Raw genomic sequence first — 19,928 nt, 5'->3', positions numbered from 1 at the left:
CTAAACCAACCCCAACCCCAACCTTAACCCCTTCCAGATTGCATTATGGCCAGGGTTAGTCAGAGACTCATGCTTAGCCAATGAAACTCGCCTTCCTGGGAAAAGGGGCAGGTGCAGCTAGTGTGATGCCTTGAATACGGATTTGATGGCTGGACCTGCTGCAACCGTCTTGCCACCAAGAGGCAAGGGCTCTGGTCATGACTTCCTGGAGCCTCTGAACCCACCAGGTGCCTCCACTTCCCCACTTCTTATAAACTGAGGGAGAGCTTTTTCCTTAAGCTGCAGTCGTCAGAAGCTTTTTACTTTAACTTCCACCAGATGTATTTCTAAATGTTACATAAATGAATATAAAAAGTTACAGTCATTCAGTGGTATAGTGTCAGCCCAGCCTGGGGGTGTCCCAGGTTCAATTCCTGGTCAGGGCACACAGGAGAAGTGCCCATCTGCTTCTCCACCTCTCCCCCCTCACTTCTCTCTCTCTCTCTCTCTCTCTCTCTCTCTCTTTCTGTCTCTCTCTTCTCCTGCCCTCCCACAGCCATGGCTCAATTGGAGCGAGTTGGCCCCGGGCACTGAGGATGGCTCTGTGGATGGCTCTGTGGCCTTCACCTCAGGCGTTAAGAGCTCTGTTACTAAGCAACAGAGCAACAGCCCAGATGAACAGAGCATCACCCCCTAGTGGGCTTGCTGGGTGAATCCTGGTTGTGGCACATGAGGGAGTTTGTCTCACTATCTCTCCTCCTCTCACTTAAAAAAAAAAAGTTATAGTCAAATAAAGCTAGTGTAGCAAATACTAGACATGGGCTCTTCTTAGTGCTTTTGGGACCCAAAGAGTCACCTGTGCTGGTTATAGCTTGCTTACTTGCTCCTTTCCTTCTTTCCTTTCTTTCTTAATTTTTTAAAACTGCAGAAGTAACACAACTTGAAAAGCATTTCAGGGTGCAGGGGAGGGAAGTAAAGAGGGACAAATATACGGTGATGGAAGATGATTTGACATTGAGTGATGGGCACACCACACCATCAACAGTTCAAATGCCATAGAGATGTTCACCTGAAACCTATGCACTTAATGATCAATGTCACCCTGTTAAGTTTACTTTTATTCTCTTTTTCTTTTTCTTTCTTAAGTGAGAAGCGGGGAGGCAGAGAGACAGACTCTGGCATGCAACCCGACCGGGATCCACCTGGCAAGCCCACTACAGGGTGATGCTCTGCTCATCTAGGACCCTTGCTCCGTTGCTCAGCAACCGAGCTCTTCTTAGCACCTGAGGCAGAGGTCATGGAGCCATCCTCAGTCCCCAGAGCCAACTCACTCTAATCGAGCCATGGCTGCAGGAGGAGAAGAGAGAGAGAAAGAAAGAGAGAGAGAGAAGCGAGGGGAGGGGTGGAGAAGCAGATGAGTGCTTCTCCTGTGTGCCCTGACCAGGAATCAAACCCAGAACATCCACAGGCTGGGCCAACACTGTACCACTGAGCCAACTGGCCATGGTCAAATTTAATTATCTAAATAAAGAAAAGAAAAAAAATTTTCAAACCATAAAACACCGTAGAGAGGCATGGCCTATGATAGTGCCATAGGTACAACATCCGACATGAAATGCTGAGGTCACCGGTTCAAAAGCCTAGGCTTGCCCCGTCAAGGCACAGACAACAAGCAGCTACTATAAGTTGGTGCTTCCCTCTTCCTTCTCTATCCTCTCTCTAAAATCAATAAATAAAATATTTTTAATCAATAAATAAAATCTTTTGTGTGTGTGTGTGTGTGACAGAGAGAGAGAGGGGGACAGATAGGGACACACAGACAGAGAGAGATGAGAAGCATCAATTCTTCATTGCGGCACCTTAGTTGTTCACTGATTGATTTCTCATATGTGCCTTGACCGGGGGCTACAGCAGAGCAAGTGACCCCTTGCTCAAGCCAGTGACCTTTGGGTTCAAGCCAGCAACCCCGCGCTCAAGCCAGTGACCCCATGCTCAAGCTGGTGAGCCCACACTCAAGTCTGAGACCTCGAGGTTTCGAACCTGGATCCTCTGTGTCCCAGTCCAACATTCTATCCACTGTGCCACCTCCTGGTCAAGCAATAAATAAAATCTTTTTTAAAAATTGTAGAGAATAAAAATTGAAAAGTATACCCAGAGTAAGTCCTTGCCTAGGTGACCTCCATGCATGTGTCCCCTGGGGCTCCAGCTGTGGGATGCGGTGGCTGGAGGCTGTCCCTTTCTGCTCTTCTTGGACCAACAGCCGTGGGACTGGGACCACCAGAGCCACTTTGCCACCAAGAGTAGAGAGCCCGGCCCTGGCCAGTTGGCTCAGTGGTAGAGCGTCGACCTGGCGTGCAGGAGTCCTGGGTTCGATTCCCAGCCAGGGCACACAGGAGAAGCGCCCATCTGCTTCTCCACCCCTCCCCCTCTCCTTCCTCTCTGTCTCTCTTCCCCTCCCGCAGCCGAGGCTCCATTGGAGCAAAGATGGCCTGGGCGCTGGGGATGGCTCCTCGGCCTCTGCCCCGGGCACTGGAGTGGCTCTGGTAGCGACAGAGCGACGCCCCAAAGGGGCAGAGCATCGCCCCCTGGTGGGCGTGCCGGGTGGATCCCGGTGGGGCGCATGCGGGAGTCTGTCTGACTGTCTCTCCCCGTTTCCGGCTTCAGAAAAATACAGAAAAAAAAAAAAAAAAAGAGTAGAGAGCCCCCAAGAGCTGTCGTCTTCCTGGGATGGCCCACGCTTCCCTGCCGAGGCTCCATGGGGTCAGCCCAAGGCCGCCTTCTCACCACCTGCCTCCCACTGTTCTGAGACCCTGAGCACCTCCTGAACCCACCCTTGCACAGGACTGAGCCTCGGGTCTTTGTGGGGAGAGCTTGACCCCAGACAGACGCCTCAGTGTTGCTGCTCTCAGACCCAGGGTGTCCCGGCTGCTGCCGGGCTCTCTGCTGGGCTTGAGGGAGGGGGCCTAGCCACAGGGGCCCCCGAGGAGGGGCATGGGGACCAGGTGCAGCTCCAGCCAGGGCGAGCGTCTGATTCAGGGGTTTCAACAGGCAGAAGAGAGCAGGCTGTGAGGGCGAGGGAGTGGGCTTTCGGGAGGCTGGGACCCCCTGCTCAGAGACGGGCCCGAGCTGTGGGACATGTCTGAGACCACACCCAGGCAGTGGCAGAGCTGGCTCGGCAAGTTGGGTCCCCTGAGGTCCCCCCAGGCACAGAGGATGACAAAGCCCTCCAGCGGCTGCCCAGCTGAGTTCCACCTCTGTCACCCTGCACAGCGGCAGCAGCAGCTGGTGGCCCTGAGCTCCCTCCACAGAGAGGGGAGAGAGTGGAGGGCGGCATTTGCATGTGGGCGCTCGGGCTCTAGGAAAATGCAGGGCCTGTTTGCAGACTCCCGTCCACACCCCTTCTGCAAACAGAGGCAGGTCCTGTTCCAGGAGCTGGGAGACCTTGCCCACCCCGGTGCCAGGCGCCCCTCCCGCCCGCCCGCTGGCTGGGTGCGGTGGCATGCAAGTGGCTGTCGCTGCCTGCACAGGGCTCTTCGGACAGGCTCCCTCCAGTCCGCCCGCAGGGCCACCCGGACGCGCTCAGACCAGACTTGGGCTGGAAGTGGGCCATGACCTCCGAGGCCTCTCCTGGAAACCATGGTGCCAGGTGGGGACCACTCCACATCCTCGCGCGGGCACAGGCAGGAGGGCAAGCAGAGGGACTCCGGGGAGGCTGGTGACGGGGCTCCAAGGGGTGGACGCGCCAGGGAGGCGGGTACCCTGAGGCCTGGCAGAGTCAGCTCCAGGCCTAGGGGGCCGAGAAGGGCCAGGTGCTCAGAGTGGCTTTGGGCAGGGCACCCCACCTGTCCAGTGAACCAGCCTCGGAGCAGGTCACTCCTGAGCCTCTGGTTGGGGCGCCCTCTGTTTGTCTCTGCTGAACAGAGCTCTGAGGAGCCCCCTCCCCGCCGGCTCACAGTAGCAGGAATGCCCCATACCCGCCCTGGCTCTGGGGTCCCCCAGTCCTTGACAGGGACCACGTCATGATGCCGTGATGTCACGAATCCTGACCCTGGGGCCTCCGGAACCTGGGAGGGGTCAGGAGGTGTGTGCCGCCTGTCTGCTTCCCACCCGCACACTGTCCAGGTCGTCACTGTGGCCCTGGTGATGTCCCTCAGGGCCACATTTGTTCTTCCGAGGTGAACCACCAGCCCCAGCTCCAATCCACCCCCCTTCTGGGCTGGGCCTTCTCTCGTTCATTGACCCACTTTGCCAGCCCGTCAGCTGGATCTATGGTGACTGACCTCCTCACAGAGCACAAGCTGGGCAGGGTGGGGGGAGGACGCAGGGTCAGTGTGGCCAGGCCAGCATCGGGCCAGGCTCAGGGCCCCCAGGAGGAGCCCAGGCCCTGTCTCGCTCTGTTAAAGGGCTTCGTCCGTCCCCCGCAGGGGAGCAGAAAGAAAAGAGGCGCCCCTGCTCCGAGCCCACATGCAGGGCTGAGGGGGAGGTGGTCACTCGTCGGATAGGCTGAGGGACTGGTCAGGAAGCTCCCTCGCCCGGGTCTGGGGTCTTCACGTGGTCCCAGGTCAGACAGCTCAGCCTGGCCCTCCCTGCCTGCGGCCCAGGGCTCCTCCTCACTTGTCAGGCGGGTCTGTGGGCTGTGAGGTGGGGGTCCAGGTCTCATGAGCGCCCTCTGTGACCCTGGGCCCCCCACCCCGGCCCTGCAGGTGCAGGAGTGGGATGTTGCGGAGGCGCACACCGGAGGAGGACAGCGCAGTCCTGATCGACTTGGCCACGGGGACGGAGAAGGGGGACTGTTATGGGAGCACAGCCAGCTCCTCACAGGTACCCTCCGTGGCCGGCCAGGGATCCCACGCAGCCCCTCACCTCCCTGCCAGGCTCCAGGCCACAGTCTAGGGTGGAGGCAGGGGGGTCTCTGAGTCCCCACTCCCGGGATGAACACAGGGACTCTGGGGACCATGGCCTACGCTGTCCCCAAGCCTCTGGGAGTCGATGCGTTCCTGGGGACCCTGAGCCCTCACCTGCTGCGTGGACCTCCTGGGTCCCCGAGCTGCCTGGCGATGGGAAGAGGGAGGTGTCACAGGTCACTGCCTGCCTTGCTGGCCCTGAGGGGTGTGCAGACAAGGCCAGTGAGGTGGGGACAGGGACACGGCCAGACCCACCAGCGTGGAGGGGAGAGAGGGAATGTGGGGCTCCCACTCCTGACCCTGGGGGGCACAGACACCCGGAGCGAGGCTGTTGGGAGGATTCCTGGTCCCAGGCAGAAGGCCCTGGCGTGAAAGGTCCACCTGGGCCCTGGGTGGCCTCCCGGGCTCTGCCCACCTCACCCCTACAGCTGAGAGGGGACATGGGGCCCCTTCCTGCTGGCCCACAGCACATAGCTTCTAGGGGTGGGGGACACAGTGCCTCCCTCACCCAGAATAGGATTCTACTCTGGGCTCATGACCACCTGGCCCATCCACAGAGCCACCCACAGGGCATCCCCTCTAACCTCTGGAGGCCAGCAGGAGTGGGTACCCTGGGTACTGGCCATGCTGCCTGCAAGCCTGGTCCTTGTCCACAGCCCAGGCCAGCGGCTCAGAGGCCAGGGGGCAGGAAGGGGACGGGGCTTCCTCACCCGAGATGTGCCTGTGAGCCTCTTGCCCACACCCACTAGTGTCTCCTTCCACTACCTGCTGTGCTCCTGGGTGGGCTAGGGCAGGGCGGGGCTGTGCCCTCACGGTCAGGTATTTCCCTTCCAGCTGGATGGATACCCGGTGGCCACCTGCAGGGTGGGGAGCCCCGCCAAGCCCCGGACTGGTGAGCCCCTCCCAGTATCTGCCAGCTGTGCCCATGTTAGTCCTGGGGGCGGGGACACAGACGGGGCGCCCACAGACAGCGGCAGGAGGACAGTAGGTCTGGGTCACTGTCCTCTGTGACCAGGCCACCCTCCCTCACCCAACACTATCTCCTGAGCCAGGTCAGGTACTACCTCCCTCTGCTCCGGCCTCAGGACAGCTGCGAGCTGTGCTGCGTAGCTTTCTACCCTCTCCACCCAGCCCCGTCGCTCCTGTCCACCCCAGACCGCCGCCACCGTCTCCCTGAGGACTGCTCCTCCTGGGCTCCCGGAGCCCCTCTACCCTCCTCTGCCCCCCAGGCAGCACCAGAAAGACCCTTATTAATAGTAGACACCCTCACTTCCCACGCGCTGGGGTGGCTCCTGTTTAAACAACAACAACAGAAACAGAAAATACCAAGCGTTGAGAGGACGTGGAGACACTGGAGCCCCGGGCCCTGCCGGGGGGATGGAGAAGGGGGTAGCCGCGGTGGGAACAGGCTGGAGGTTCCTCAAAAAAATTAAACATAGAGTTACCGTGGGGTCCAGCAACCCCACTTCTGGAAATACACCCAGAAGAATCGATGACAAACACTAGGGTTGTTTCCATTGGGAGGGGCTGTGGTCACAACACCTCAGTAAACATTCAAGGGTACGGTCGTGTGCAGACGTACGTGTTCATCTTCCCTGGGCAGGTACCTTTGAGCGGAACTGCCAGGTCACACGGCAACTCAACGTTTAACATTGTGAGGAGCTGCCAAACTGTCTTCCAAAGTGACTGCCCCGTTTGACAAGCCAGCAGCAATGCCCAGGGCTTCCAGTTTCACCACCTCCTGCCCACTACTCATTGCCCCGTCTTGGTGACAGCCACCCCAGTGGGTGCCAAGTGCCATCTCATTGTGGTTCAGATTTGTAATTTCCCAGTGGCTAATGATACCTAGCATCTTTTCATAGGCTTATTAACCGTTTGTATGTCTTCTTTAGAGAAATGTCTATGCAAAACTTTTGCCCACTTTAATCTTGGGTCATTGGCTTTTTATTAGGTTGTGGCAGTTCTTTATATACTCTGGATACAAGTCTCTCATCAGATACATGATTGGCATGTATTTTTTCTTCCACTCTGTGGGTTTCCTCTTCACTCTCCTGGCAGTGCCCTTTGAAGAGTATGGTCTTCAATTTTGACGAACTCCTTCTTATCCACATTCTCTGCTCTGTTGTAATTTCTTATCAATAGTCTCTCTTACTGTTGTGCTTTTGGTGTTGTATCTAAGAAACCAGGTCATGAAAATTTACTACTGTGTTTTCTCCTGAGAGGTTTATCATTTTAGTTCTCATCCTTAGTTCTAAAATCTTTATCTTACCATCTTTACTTTATTCTTTTTTTTTTTTCATTTTTCCGAAGCTGGAAACGGGGAGGCAGTCAGACAGACTCCCGCATGCGCCCGACCGGGATCCACCCGGCATGCCCACCAGGGGGCGATGCTCTGCCCCTCTGGGGCGTTGCTCTGTTGTGTCCAGAGCCATTCTAGCGCCTGAGACAGAGGCCACAGAGCCATCCTCAGTGCCCGGGCAAACTTTGCTCCAATGGAGCCTTGGCTGCAGGAGGGGAAGAGAGAGACAGAGAGGAAGGAGAGGGGGAGGGGTGGAGAAGCAAATGGGCGCCTCTCCTGTGTGCCCTGGCCGGGAATTGAACCCGGGACTCCTGCACGCCAGGCTGACGCTCTACCGCTGAGCCAACCAGCCAGGGCCACGATCTTTACTTTGATCTCATTCTTGTGCGTGGTATGAAATAGGGGTCCACATTCATTCTTGTGTGTGTGTTTTCGAAGTTGGAAGCCGGGAGGCAGAGAGACAGACTCCCGCATGCACCCGACTGGGATCCACCCAGCACGCCCACCAGGGGGCGATGCTCTGCCCATCTGGGGCGTCGCTCTGTTGCGACCAGAGCCATTCTAGCGCCTGAGACAGAGGCCACAGAGCCATCCTCAGTGCCCGGGCAAACTTTGCTCCAATGGAGCCTTGGCTGCGGGAGGGGAAGAGAGAGACAGAGAGGAAGGAGAGGAGGAGGGGTGGAGAAGCAGATGGGCGCTTCTCTTGTGTGCCCTGGCCGGGAATTGAACCCGGGACTTCTACATGCTGGGCTGATGCTTTACCACTGAGCCAACCAGCCAAGGTCCACACTCATTCTCTACATGCGGTTGTCCACTTGCGCCAGCACCGTTTGTTGAAATCTCTGTTCTTTTCCCATTGAATTATGTTAGCCCCTTTGTAAAACAAAACAAAACAAAAATTGACCATAGATATATGAGTTTATTTTCAGAATTCCTAATACATTTTATTGATCTATGTCTATCCTTATGCCAGTACCATACGGTGTTGATTATTCTAGCTTTGTCCTGAGTTTTCAAATAAAAACACATGAGTTGTACAACTCTGTTATTTTTCAACAACATTGTGCAACCTTCTGGACCTCATGTGTTTCCATAGAATTTTAAACGTGTCAATTTCTGCAGAAAAACCCAGCTGGGTTGCTCCAGAAATTGAATCTGTAGGTCACTGTGTTATCCTGACCATGATGAGTCTTCTTCACATCTGACTCTTACACAAGGAACATCTTTGCATTCAACTCTTCATTTCCTTTCAGCTGTGTTTGGTGGTTTTCAATGTGTAATTCTTGCACATTTTTTTTGTTGTTAAATTTGTTCCTTTTTGGTGCTGTTGTACAGTGTGTCCGTAAAGTCATGGTGCACTTTTGACCAGTCACAGGAAAGCAACCAAAAACGATAGAAATGTGAAATCTGCACCAAATAAAAGGAAAACCCTCCCAGTTTCTGCAGGATGATGTGGCAGCATGTGCGCATGCGCAGATGATGACATTACACCGTGCATACAGCGGAGCAGCCCACGGCTATGCCAGTCGAGATGTGGACGGTACAGAGGAAAGTTCAGTGTGTTCTGTGGCTCGCTAAATTCAAATCCGTGACCAAAGTGCAACGTGAATATTGGCGCATTTACAACGAAGCGCCGCCACGTAGGAATAACATTACTCGGTGGGATAAGCAGTTGAAGGAAACTGGCAGTTTGGTAGAGAAACCCCGTTCTGGTAGGCCATCAGTCAGTGATGAGTCTGTAGAGGCTATACAGGATAGCTACCTAAGGAGCCCTAAAAAATCTGTGTGTGAGCCCACATCGAACTGCACTGAATAGGTATGAAACTGGGAGAGTTTTCCTTTTATTTGGTGCAAATTTTACATTTCTATCGTCTTTTGTTGCTTTCCTGTGACCGGTCAAAAGTGCCCCATGACTTTCCGGACACACTGTATATGGGATTTTCTTCTTTGTTTCATTTCTAGTTTATTTATTGCCAGTACATGGAAGCGCAGGTAACTACTGTGTACTGATCTGGTTCCTAGCAACCTTGCTAACCCTGTTGTGAGCTCCCGTGGTTTTTGCAGAGGACCCTCTGTGTTTCCGATACACGAGACGGCGTCACCCGTCAGGAGGTCGTTTCACTTTCACTTCTGTCTGTTGGTCCTTGGAGGTGTGGTCACTCTCCTTGCTCATCCCTATTCCCATCTGCGAGGACCTCCTCCAGCCTGAAGGACTCCCTCCCGTGTCTCCTGCAGAGCAGGGGTACGGGACGGCGTCTCCCGGGTTGGGAGGGTCTGAGGTCCTCACTCAGCCTCCTCTCTGAAGAACATTTCCGGGGCTGGGACTCCAGTGTCCCCTGTGTCCCCCGGCACGTTAGCCACCCTGTCCTCTGGCCACTTGGCTCCTGCCGTTTCCGTTGGGGAATCAGCTCTCTATGTTCTTATTGTTCCCTGGACAACAATGATTTCTTTTTTCCTCTGTCTCTGTAGAGCACAGCAGAGATGTGCTGTGCCCGGTTTTCCTGGCTGGAGTTTCTTTATCCTGTTCGGGCATCGCTGAGATTTTTGATTCTTTGGATTGATTTCTTTCAACAGATGGATAAATTCTTGACCCCTTTTCTCCAGAGCACTTCTTCCCCCAATCTCTCTTCCTGGGTCCCAGAGGACAGTGTGCTGGCCCTTTGACCGTAACCACACCCTCTGGTTCCGAGCGGCAGGCTAAGGGTCCAAGTGCTTGTCTCCTACCTTCCCCGGAACCAGGGTGCCGGGCTGGGTTGCTGGCAGCCCCTCCCTCCCTCCCTCCCCTCCTCCCTCCCTCCCTCCCTCCCTCCCTCCCCCTCTCTCCCCCTCCCCCCTCCCTCCCTCCCTCCCTGGGCTGGCATCCCAACGTTAGCCCGTCCTCCCTGCCACTGTCCCCGTTGGTCCCCAGCAGATTTTGTCCTCGTTTGGGAGGAAGACCTGAGGCCGGGTCAGCAGCAGGACCATGCCACCTTGGACAAGGCAGACACACACAGGGCCTGGCGAGAGGCCTTCCTGGATAACCTTCGTGAGGCTGGGCTGCATGTGGACCAGGTACACGGCGTTGGGTGTGGGCAGGCGGGGCCCGAGGGCTGTACATCCACGAGGCCTGAGGTCGTGACACCAGAGACCTGGAGCAAATCAAGGCCAGGTCCGAGCTGGGTGCCCCGCCCGCAGGTGGAACATCGGCCCGTCATAGCGCACCAGGCTTGCTGATGTGCTGATGGGAGTCGGAGCCCGTCAGACTCACCGAAATCTCATACGCCCTCTCCCGCACTCGCCCGCCCACCTCCAGCGTTAGAGCTTCCGTCCAAGTGGGACGTTTGTCATGACGGCTCTTGGGTGCTTATCGGATGGCACAGGGAGCACGGCCGTTCACAGGGACGGGGTCAGTTGTAACAGTCGGTCCCACCTGGGGCGCAGCAGGAGCTGTGTGCTGTGGGGGTCAGTGGGGCTCAGAGCCCCTGGGGGTCGGGGGCAGAGCCCTGGCTGCACCTCGTCCCTGCTCCGCCCCAGGCCCGCGACACGCCTCCCGTGTCGTCCGCTGGTTCTCGACCCCCTTCCTCTGCCGTCAGGTGTCTGTCCCCCCCACCCTCCACCGCAGAGCGATCACCCCCGGGTTTTACGTTAATCACATTCTGTGTTTCTCCATCACTGGGACCCCAAGTGCACGCTGCCAGACAGAGCGGCTTGGTTCGGTTTGAACTTGGCAAGCCGTGCTCGGTGTGACTCCTCCTGGCACCACGCTCGCGAGCCCCGTGCACCTTGCTGGGGCAGCCGCGGCTGGACCGTGTCCCTGCTTAGGGCTCCGCACGGCGCGACTCCTCAGAGCTATGCGCTTACCCGTCCCGTGGACGGACATCGGGCTGGTTCCCGGTCCGGGGCTTTTATGAAAACTGGCTGTAAATTCTCGCATGTGGGCGTGTGTCCTGCGACCAGGTGCAGGCCTCTCTCCCGAGGGTGGACTCGCCGGCCTGGGTGTGGTGTGGCCGCAGTCTCCCCGAGGGGTGGCTGGGTGTCACCCCTGCTCTCCGGCCGGCCAGGAGCCCTGTGCTCTGTCTTCTCTGCGCTTGGTTTAGTCTGACTCGAATCTTTGCCCATCAGGTCAGGTCGGTGTGAGATGGTGCCCCTGGGGTTTCATCTACCCTGCTTCCCAAAGAGAACGAGCATTTGTGCACGGTTACGAGCTGCATCTCTCATTCTGTGAATTTCCGTTTTCCATCTCTTGCTTCTTCCTCTATAGGGTTGTTGACCTCTCTCTGACCTGTGCATGGGTGACCCCTGCTCTAGACACTACTGTTTGCCGGTTACATGTGGCAAGCGTGGTCCCCAGTCCGGCTGGCCCGTCACCGTCACTGCAGTGTCCTGGCTGGCTTCACCCAGTGTGGGTTCCCCTCTGCCTTGTGCCCGTCCCTCCCATCCACCCTCCTGTTCTCATGCTCCTGCTTGTTGTGCGAAGTGGACAGCGCCTCCCCTGCTGCTCGCCAGCCCCTCCCGGGTCCATGTTTGCTGCACCCCCCCCTCAGAGCTGCCGCAAATACGCTCACAGTGGGAGGGGGAGACGGAGCTCACATCCTGTCCCCTTCTGAGTTTGAGTCCACTCATCAGTTCGACAGGTGGGGATAAAAAGACTTCCTCTCCCCATAAACAGCGTGGGGCACAGGTGTGGCCACGTGAGGCTGCAAAGCCTTCATCCAGATGTGGGCGGGCTGACATGCCAGTGAGGGCCCAGAGGGACGCTGCAGGGGCACCAGTGGGCAGCTTTGCCCAAAGTGCCCTTGGGTCTTCAGTCTAAATGACAGTTCTCAGCTCAGCCCACCTTTCAGTCACATATCAAATAGGTTTAAAACCAGGGCTGGTTGGTCGTTACCATGGCGACAGAAACATCTGCCTTTTCCTAAAAGTGTGAATGAATATACAAGCATGGGCACACACTCATGTGCACGCACACACCTATACCAACATACAAAAATGTGTGTGCACACAATACAATCATGCACTTGTGACCATCCGCACACACGTGCAGATACATGCGTGCAAACATGCGCGCACATGGACACGGGCATGCACCCCCAGGCTCTGACGGAGCCCCGGTCCCCACAGCGCCACGTCCAGGATGAGGACAGCACCCTGCACTACGTCCTGCTCAGCGCCCCCTGGGCTGTGCTCTGCTACTATGCAGAAGACCTGCGCTTGAAGCTGCCCCTGCAGGTACCTGGGCACACGGGGGCAGAAGGGGGCTGGAGGGTCACTCCTGACTGTGCCCCATGTGCTGGGTGCCGTGTCCATGCTGCACAACTTGGGGGTCCCCCAGGGGCCCTCGAGGCCCCTCCTAGCTCGCCACCACCACACTGTGCCCCAGAAGCCCTAGTAGGCAGACAGGGTGGGGCAGTCGTCCCCGCCAACCATGAGGTGCTCAGGGGGGGCTGGGGGGCAGGCACAGATCCTTACCAGGCCGCCCACAGAGGGCACTGCAGGAGGGTGAGGGGCAGCCCCAGTTTGGGGGACACAGGGTAGAGAGGCAGTGGGTGACTTCCAGATGACATGCCTGAGGACTGCTCGGCCACCTACTCTGGCTCCCTTTTTGGTGGACAAAGGGACAGATGCCACCGTCTGTCCCTCCCTGCCTGCGGGCATCTGGGCCTCAACTGGAGCAGCTGTGCATAGCGCCCAGGCCTGAGACGGGAGGGGGCTCACCTGTTCCCTCGCTGAGCCGTCACTCAGTCTGCCAATCCACAGCCCACGCCGCACCAGGAGGCGTCCATCTTCCTGGGGGGAGAACAAGTGACCCTTCCTTTCAGGAGTTGCCCAACCAGGCCTGCAACTGGTCGGCCAGCCTGCTGCAGGGGCTGGGCCTCCCCAACATCCTGCTGGAGGACGTGCCCAATGTGCCCCCCGAGTACTACTCCTGCCAGTTCAGAGTGAACAAGCTGTCCAGGTGAGAGCCGGCGGCCCGCCGTGCCCGTGGGACAGCTTCGTGCGGCACCGGGCTAGGGGCTGGACGCAGAGCCAGGGACACGTGCACGAGAGGCCAACAGTGACGGAGCCAAACCTCCTTTTCCGGAGCTTTTCCACGAGGGAGCGGCCGTGGGCAGCTTCAGCGCACGTCCGCGTCAGTCAGGATAAACGTCTCCCAACCTCCCGTGGCTGGACACACGGCCCGTTCTTGCTCGACTACGCGTCCACGGTGGGCGGCAGGGTTTCCGGGCCCAGCCTAGGCAGGAGGTGGACGTGGTTAGTCCGCACTGGCTGCAGACTGGGGCCCTGACCAGGCATGGTGGGCACCAGTGTGAGGGGCCAGCAGTAAAAGCCTCACACACAGTGTCACTGCCGACACCGACAGCACCCCCTCCTGGGCTGGGGGAAATTCAGCCTCGCTGACTCTTGTCCCCACCCACGGGGCTCCCCAGAATTTTGGCATCCCAGGGAGGGTCCTCTGGTCAATCATCTGTCCACACGGGCCACCACCAGACACTGCCCACGAGGCCTTTGGTCCCACACTTGGTGCTCTGGGGGCCCATGGCGGCCGTAGGGGTCCTTGGTGAGCCTGGTGTCCCCACACCACCTGCCCTCTGCCCTCTACTGGCCAGGGGTGGGGTGTCTGTGACCCCCTGCCTCCAGAAAGGAAAGGGGAAAAGCAGGACTTGATCATGCCCCCGGGGGGACAGCATACAGCGTGCAGGCGTGAGTGTGCTCAGGAGTGTGAGCCCTGTGCTCTCCACACGCCCACAGGTTCCTCGGGAGTGATGACCAGGACACCTTCTTCACCTGCACCAACAGGCACCAGATTGTGAGTGGGGCCCCTGCTGCAGGCCCCATGCCCTGCCCCGGCTCTGAGGAGCCTGCCGGCCCCAGACCTCCCAGCCCCAGGTCTGGACACAGGAAGGCTCTCCTGTGATTGGAGCGCTGAGGCCGGGCTGGGGGCCGGAGACATAGGGGCTGCCCCACCTAGCTGCACGAGGTTGGGACCCTAATCGGGGCCCCTGTGGGACGCCCCCTGGACTCAGAATGGACATTCTGGCTCTGGGCTTGTGGGACAGACAGCCATGGCCACGGGGCCCAGGTGGGTGTGGGTCCAGCTGGTCAGTGAGGAAGGGAACCGAAAGTCAGAGCACCGTCCCTGAGGGGAATGAGAAGGAGCAAGGAGTTAGGACAGACCTGCCCAGGACAGCCCCCTGCTGGCCACCAAAGGGGCAGAGCCCACCCTGACAGCTGGTCAGCTGGAGGCTGACTGTGCCCAGAACAGGGTCCAGAGCTGGCCGTGCACCGCCAGGGTCTGGGGTCAAATCCAGGCTTGACTCCAATGCACCCATGACTCTGGCCAAGGTCGTGTGATTGTACCACGGAGCATGACTGTCACACCCCAGGGGTTGTGGTGTGTGTGAGTGGGGGACACGAGGAGGATCTGGGTGCACAGGGGTCCTTTCATGTGTCACCAGAGGGTTTCGGGAGGCCATCGTGGGCTCAGCCCTGAGGTGGGAGGGCCAGGATGTCCCCACCCTGCCGTCCCATGACAGGTGACCAGTGCCTTCCTTCCCCATCCCAGCTGTTTGAGATCCTGGCCAAAACCCCGTACGGCCACGATAAGAAGAGTTTGTTTGGGGTCGACCAGCTGCTTTCACAAGGAGTGTTCAAGGCAGCCTTTCCCCTGCACGAGGTGAGGCCTGGGGGCCGCAGGGTGCAGGGGGAGGGGCGGTTCTGGATGAGGGGATTCTGCTTCGCCCTCGGGGGTGTGGGGGCAGCTGTAGACAGGTGCGTGGCTGCTGGCACTCGGCCACACACTGTGCTGCGCCCAGGCCGTGCCTGTCCAGGCTCCAGGCAGTGGGCCCTGGTCTCGCGCCACACAACAGGCCCAGTAGCCTGTCCACAGCTGTGAGTGGACAGGGGAAGGCAGTGAGGTCCCCTCTGCTCCCCACGAAGCTGGGTAAACTGAGGCAGTGGAGGGCATTCACCAGCCGCCTGAAAAAAACATCCACGTGGATCTGGAAGCAGCTTACACCCTGGACCCCAGCGGGCGCCCGCCAGGCCTCAGAGCTTAAGGAAGGAGGCCCTGGAGCAGAGGCCGGGTCAGCCCGCAGCCACCGCTGTGTGAGGGGCCGAGGGGCCACCTGAGGGGACACAGGGGAATGGCCAGCTCCCCCTCAGCTGTGGGGCGTCCCTCTTCCCACCTCTGGCCAGAGCCCAGGACACACAGCATCTGGCAGTGTCGGCCTTGCGTGCCTGGACACCAGGACAGAGGGGCCCACCCAGAGAGGCCTTTCTGAACCCCGGGCCCCAACATCCCTCTGTCGTCCTCGAGCAGAAACACTGAGTCCCGGGACGCCAGGGCACGTGGGCCTTGCCCGGCGCTGGAGCCCCACTCCTGGACCCGGGGGGGAGGGAGCCCAGACTAGTCCACGTCCCACCCAGCGGCTCCTTGTCCCCAGGGTCCCTTCACGCTGCCCCCGGAGGGCCTGCAGAGCCCTGGCCTCAACCCGCGGCAGGTCCTGTTCCGGCACTGGGCCCGCTGGCGCAAGTGGTACAAGTACCAGCCTCTGGACCACGTGCGCGGGTACTTCGGGGAAAAGGTGGCCTTCTACTTCGCCTGGCTCGGTGAGTCCCACCCGCTGCCCCGTGGGGCCTCCTGGGCCCCAGCTCCGTCTTCCGGTTAACAGTATGCTCATTCGTGTCTTCACGAGGGGCGTGAGCTTCTCGGCCAACGCAGCAGCCTCCGGCCGATGAGACGGCGAGTGCTGCAGCCGTGCTGGGCCCTCCTAGCACCCCAGGGAGGGGCTGGAGACCCCTCTCTGCAGGCAGACCCTCCCCACTGCAACCGCCAGTGTCCCTGACCCGCCCCATATGGACCCTGGGGCTCTGGTCAACACGGGAGGAGGGCTCCAGAGGCCAGGGCAGAGGCCAGGACCATGACCCTTGGAGACTGTCCCTCACAGCTGCTTCCCAGATGGCCCCTGGCCCTGCTGGTTGGATGTGGGTCCCTGTGGGACAGCTGTGGCTGTGCAGACCCCCAGCCAGCACTCAGCCCAGTGCTGGGTACACAGGGTGACTCCTGGGGTCCTCCCACCCGGGTCCCCTCCGCAGGATTCTACACAGGCTGGCTCCTGCCGGCAGCCGTGGTGGGCACGCTGGTGTTCCTGGTCGGCGTTTCCATGGTGTTCTCAGACACGCCCACGTAAGTGCCTCACACTGTGTCTGGGGGGGGGGGGGTGTGGTCGGGAGACAGCCACCTGCCAGGCCCGTGCAGAGCTGGGGATAGAGGTGAGCGTGGAGCACACACCTGCCCTCGTGGGTGTCACAGGGCTGTGCAGGCCCGGCTGGAAGGATGACAGGTGGAGGGGGTGCTCCTAGGACTGGTCAGTGGGCAGGTGTGCTCCCGGCTGGTTTTATCGGCAGTACTTATCCCCGCAATAGTGTGAGCTTTCCTTACGATAACAAACAGGGGGAGAGGGTTGAGTTCTACTTTATTTCGGAGCCTAAATTTCAAAAGCATGATCGTCACCTATATTTTAAAGAAATGCCGGCCCTGGCAAGGGCGGCAGTGGGAGGGAGGGGACTCGGGGCAGCCTGGCGGGAGGGGGAGCGGGAGGGAGGGCGGCCCCACGCTTTGCGGGCTGGAGGGAGGGCGGTCCCACACTCTGGCTCGCCATCTGCTCTGAAGGCAGGAGCTCTGCCGCAGCACAGACAGCTTCGAGATGTGCCCACTCTGCCTCGACTGCCCCTTCTGGCTGCTCTCCAGCGCCTGCCCCCTGGTCCAGGTAAGGGAATGGGCGGGCGAGGGGAGGAGGCCGCTCCCCGGGGCCTGGCCACGCCCGCCTATGGCCCCAGCTCTGTGGCAATGTCCTCACCTGGAGCAGGCTTGTGACGGGCGCCCCCTGGGCAGCGTGCCCGTGTGTGTACCACTGACCGAGGGGGTCAGCTGGGGGGCCCGGAGGCAGAAAGAGCCGGAAGCCCCCAGGGCACACAGCTGATTACAACCCCCGAGAACCCCCAGCAGAAGGAGCAAAGGCCCCTTGCTGCTCACGGCAGCCCTGCACACTGGGCCTGGCACCCGAAGTGCGAGGCTGGGCCCACAGCCAGACACAGCCGGGCCCCCGCCTGCCCCCCACCCCGCACTGGTCTCCCAGGGCCGCTCTTGCAACCTGCACTGGGGGGCTGGAAACAACAGAAGTTACATTCTCACAGCGCGGGCGGCTGCAGGTCCAGCGCCCCGGACTGTCCCAGGCCGCGCTCGTCCTGTCTAGCGCCCGCTTCGCCCCAAACTCTGCCTCCACGTCCCCCCCACAGGCCTTTCCCTCTGTGCATCTGTGCCCATCTCCCCTTCCCTCCTGTCATAACCTGTCCCTGGGCTCAGGGCCCCCGAAGACCGGGTGATCTCGTGCAGAGACCCCCCCCCACACACACACACCCTAATTACACACCCAAATTCCAAATAAGCTTACATTCTGAGATTCCAGCTGGGGACCACAGTTTGATCCACTGTAGTTGACCCTCTGGTCCCCAAAATTTCATGTCCATCCCACGTGCAAAATTCATTCACCCTCAACCCGACATCTCCCCAGATTCTGAACACATCAAAGCGTTAACTCTTAAGTCCCAAAACACCTAAATCTCAACAGCTCAAAAAGTCATGAATTACATCCAAGTCACCTAAGTTGTGAGACGTGGGTGTGGCCATCACGGGGCAACATCCCACCTTCCGTGACCCCCACGCACCTGCTTCCCAAACACGATGGCGGACGGGTGCAGGAGAGGCGTCCTCACGGGAGAGGCTGGGCGCCCAGGGGCCGGCTGTCGCAGCGAGCGCGCCCCGTGCCCCTGCCCACAGGCCGGCCGGCTCTTCGACCACGGCGGCACCGTCTTCTTCAGCGTGTTCATGGCGCTGTGGGCCGTGCTTCTCCTCGAGTACTGGAAGCGGAAGAGCGCCACGCTGGCCTACCGCTGGGGCTGCTCCGACTACGAGGACATCGAGGTGGGTGGGCCCCCGGCCCTTGGCCGCTGCCCACGGGGCCGCCCGCCCGCCTGCCACTGAGCCCCGGCTCCTGTCCAGGAGCGGCCGCGGCCCCAGTTTGCTGCCTTGGCCCCCACGACCGCCCGGAACCCCATCACTGGTGAGGAGGAGCCCTACTTTCCCAAGAGGAGCCGTGTGCGTCGCGTGCTGGCCGGCTCCGTGCTCGTGCTGGTGATGGTGAGGGTCCCGTCTCCGCCCTGCCCCGGGACCCCCAGGCCCCACCCTGCCCCCGGGACCCCCAGGCCCTGGCTGCCTCAGGAAGCTCCCTGCGTGCCTGGCCTCCGGGGAGGGGACCTGACTCGGGGCCAGGCTACGGGGTCTGGGCTGTATGACAGGGAGAGTGTGGACAGGGGCTCTGAGAGGCTTTCCCCACAGGTGTGGGCCTGGGGCATCCTTCAAGCATAGGGGAGGATCCTGGCACAGGGGTCCTTCAGCCAAAAGGGCTTCCTAATAGGACCCTCCCCTCCTCTTCCAAGATGTCAGGAATGACCAAGCTCTGGCCGGCGGGAGGCGGGTTGGGCTGGGCTGGAGGGTCGGCTCTCGGCACTTGGCGGGAAGAACAACACGTAGAGGCTCCTTGACACTCGGATATCGTCCACTCATTAGTTCTCAGTGGCCTCCAGCCCCCTCCTCTTCTCCTCCACTCCCTGCCTCCCTGTCTTCCCAGCAGCCCACTGGAAGAGGCACCCAACACAGCCAGTTCTGCCAGTGGGGGCTGTGGCCTGCGGGGGCTGGGGTCCCAGGCCTTGTTCTAGGGGCTCACACGCCTGGTCACCCCTAGGTGGCCGTGGTGGTCATGTGCCTCGTGTCCATCATCCTGTACCGCGCCATCATGGCCATCCTGGTGTCCAGGTCGGACAACATCTTCCTGGCAGCCTGGGTGAGCCTCCATCTGCCCTGCTGGGTGGGCGGGGGGCAGCTTGGGACCCCCCGGCTCCAGCTGTGACCCACCCCCTGTCACCAGGCCTCACGCATCGCCAGCCTCACAGGCTCCGTGGTGAACCTGATCTTCATCCTCATCCTCTCCAAGATCTACGTGTCCCTGGCCCGCGTCCTGACTAGATGGGGTGAGTAGCCGGGCCGGGCACTGACCCAGATCCACCCCAGCCCAGCCGCCTGCGTCAGAACTCGGGCCGATCAACAGAATCCTTGTGTCTGAAGGAGGCACAGGTGGGGTGTGCACCCATCCCCCACTCTGAGCAGGACCTGGGGGTGGCGGGAGTGTCCTCTGGGCCCCAGGCCCTGCCCTGCTCCGAGGGTGCCCTCAGCCCCGTGCACAGGACCCCTCGTGGCTGAACTCCTCTGGGGGGGGTGGTCTGCAACCCAGGACCCTGCGTGCCCCGCTCTCAGTGTCTGAGGGTGACCGGCGGGTGTTGTAGAATGAGCTCCTCCCCTCTGCGTCCGCGCCCTCCTCCCTGCTCTCCACACCTGCCTGCCTCTCACCCCACTTTCTCTACCCCACCCACCTCACCCCCGTTGGACAAACACCAAAGAACCATTTCATTTGTTCCACAAACTGTCTATTAGCAGCCCCAGTCTGGTCTGGGGGGTGGGACAGAGAGCTCAGTGTCCCAGGGAGGGTGGCAGGGAGACTTCGGGGGGTAGGCGGGCGCCCCAGGGCGCCCCCAGAGTGCGTCCCGGTTCCAGCCTCAGGCGTCCTCTCCGAGTCACCTTCGGGCCCCCACCTCCGCCTCAGCACTGGCTTCCCGGGGAACTGTCACCCCATCCCCCCCGATGGTCACCC

The 19,928-nt window shown here is 60.0% G+C and overlaps 1 protein-coding gene across 4 annotated transcripts in view; it reads left to right on the top strand.

The window, feature by feature from the left end:
- The first annotated feature begins 3,464 nt into the window (after positions 1–3,464).
- The window catches only part of ANO7 (anoctamin 7), a 28,580-nt gene continuing 12,116 nt past the window's right edge, over positions 3,465–19,928 (top strand). The window contains exons 1-15 of one of the 4 annotated variants that reach the window (XM_066232642.1): positions 3,465–3,625; positions 4,689–4,800; positions 5,718–5,775; positions 10,091–10,233; positions 12,283–12,390; positions 12,981–13,117; positions 13,912–13,969; positions 14,726–14,836; positions 15,606–15,771; positions 16,258–16,348; positions 16,835–16,931; positions 18,002–18,145; positions 18,224–18,361; positions 18,966–19,064; positions 19,149–19,251. In XM_066232642.1, coding sequence (XP_066088739.1) covers positions 3,588–3,625; positions 4,689–4,800; positions 5,718–5,775; positions 10,091–10,233; positions 12,283–12,390; positions 12,981–13,117; positions 13,912–13,969; positions 14,726–14,836; positions 15,606–15,771; positions 16,258–16,348; positions 16,835–16,931; positions 18,002–18,145; positions 18,224–18,361; positions 18,966–19,064; positions 19,149–19,251 — 1,603 coding nt within the window. In that variant the 5' untranslated portion in view covers positions 3,465–3,587. Of the gene's footprint in view, positions 3,668–4,682; positions 4,801–5,717; positions 5,776–10,090; positions 10,234–12,282; positions 12,391–12,980; positions 13,118–13,911; positions 13,970–14,725; positions 14,837–15,605; positions 15,772–16,257; positions 16,349–16,834; positions 16,932–18,001; positions 18,146–18,223; positions 18,362–18,965; positions 19,065–19,148; positions 19,252–19,928 lie in introns of all 4 variants that reach the window. The other 3 variants (XM_066232641.1, XM_066232640.1, XM_066232639.1) reach the window with 3 other exon arrangements.

Source organism: Saccopteryx bilineata, chromosome 5, assembly GCF_036850765.1.
Source record: "Saccopteryx bilineata isolate mSacBil1 chromosome 5, mSacBil1_pri_phased_curated, whole genome shotgun sequence".
In the NCBI taxonomy this organism is placed as follows: domain Eukaryota; kingdom Metazoa; phylum Chordata; class Mammalia; order Chiroptera; family Emballonuridae; genus Saccopteryx; species Saccopteryx bilineata.
The sequence above is the reverse complement of the archived record's forward strand: the minus strand, read 5'-3'. Positions and strand labels throughout refer to the sequence as shown.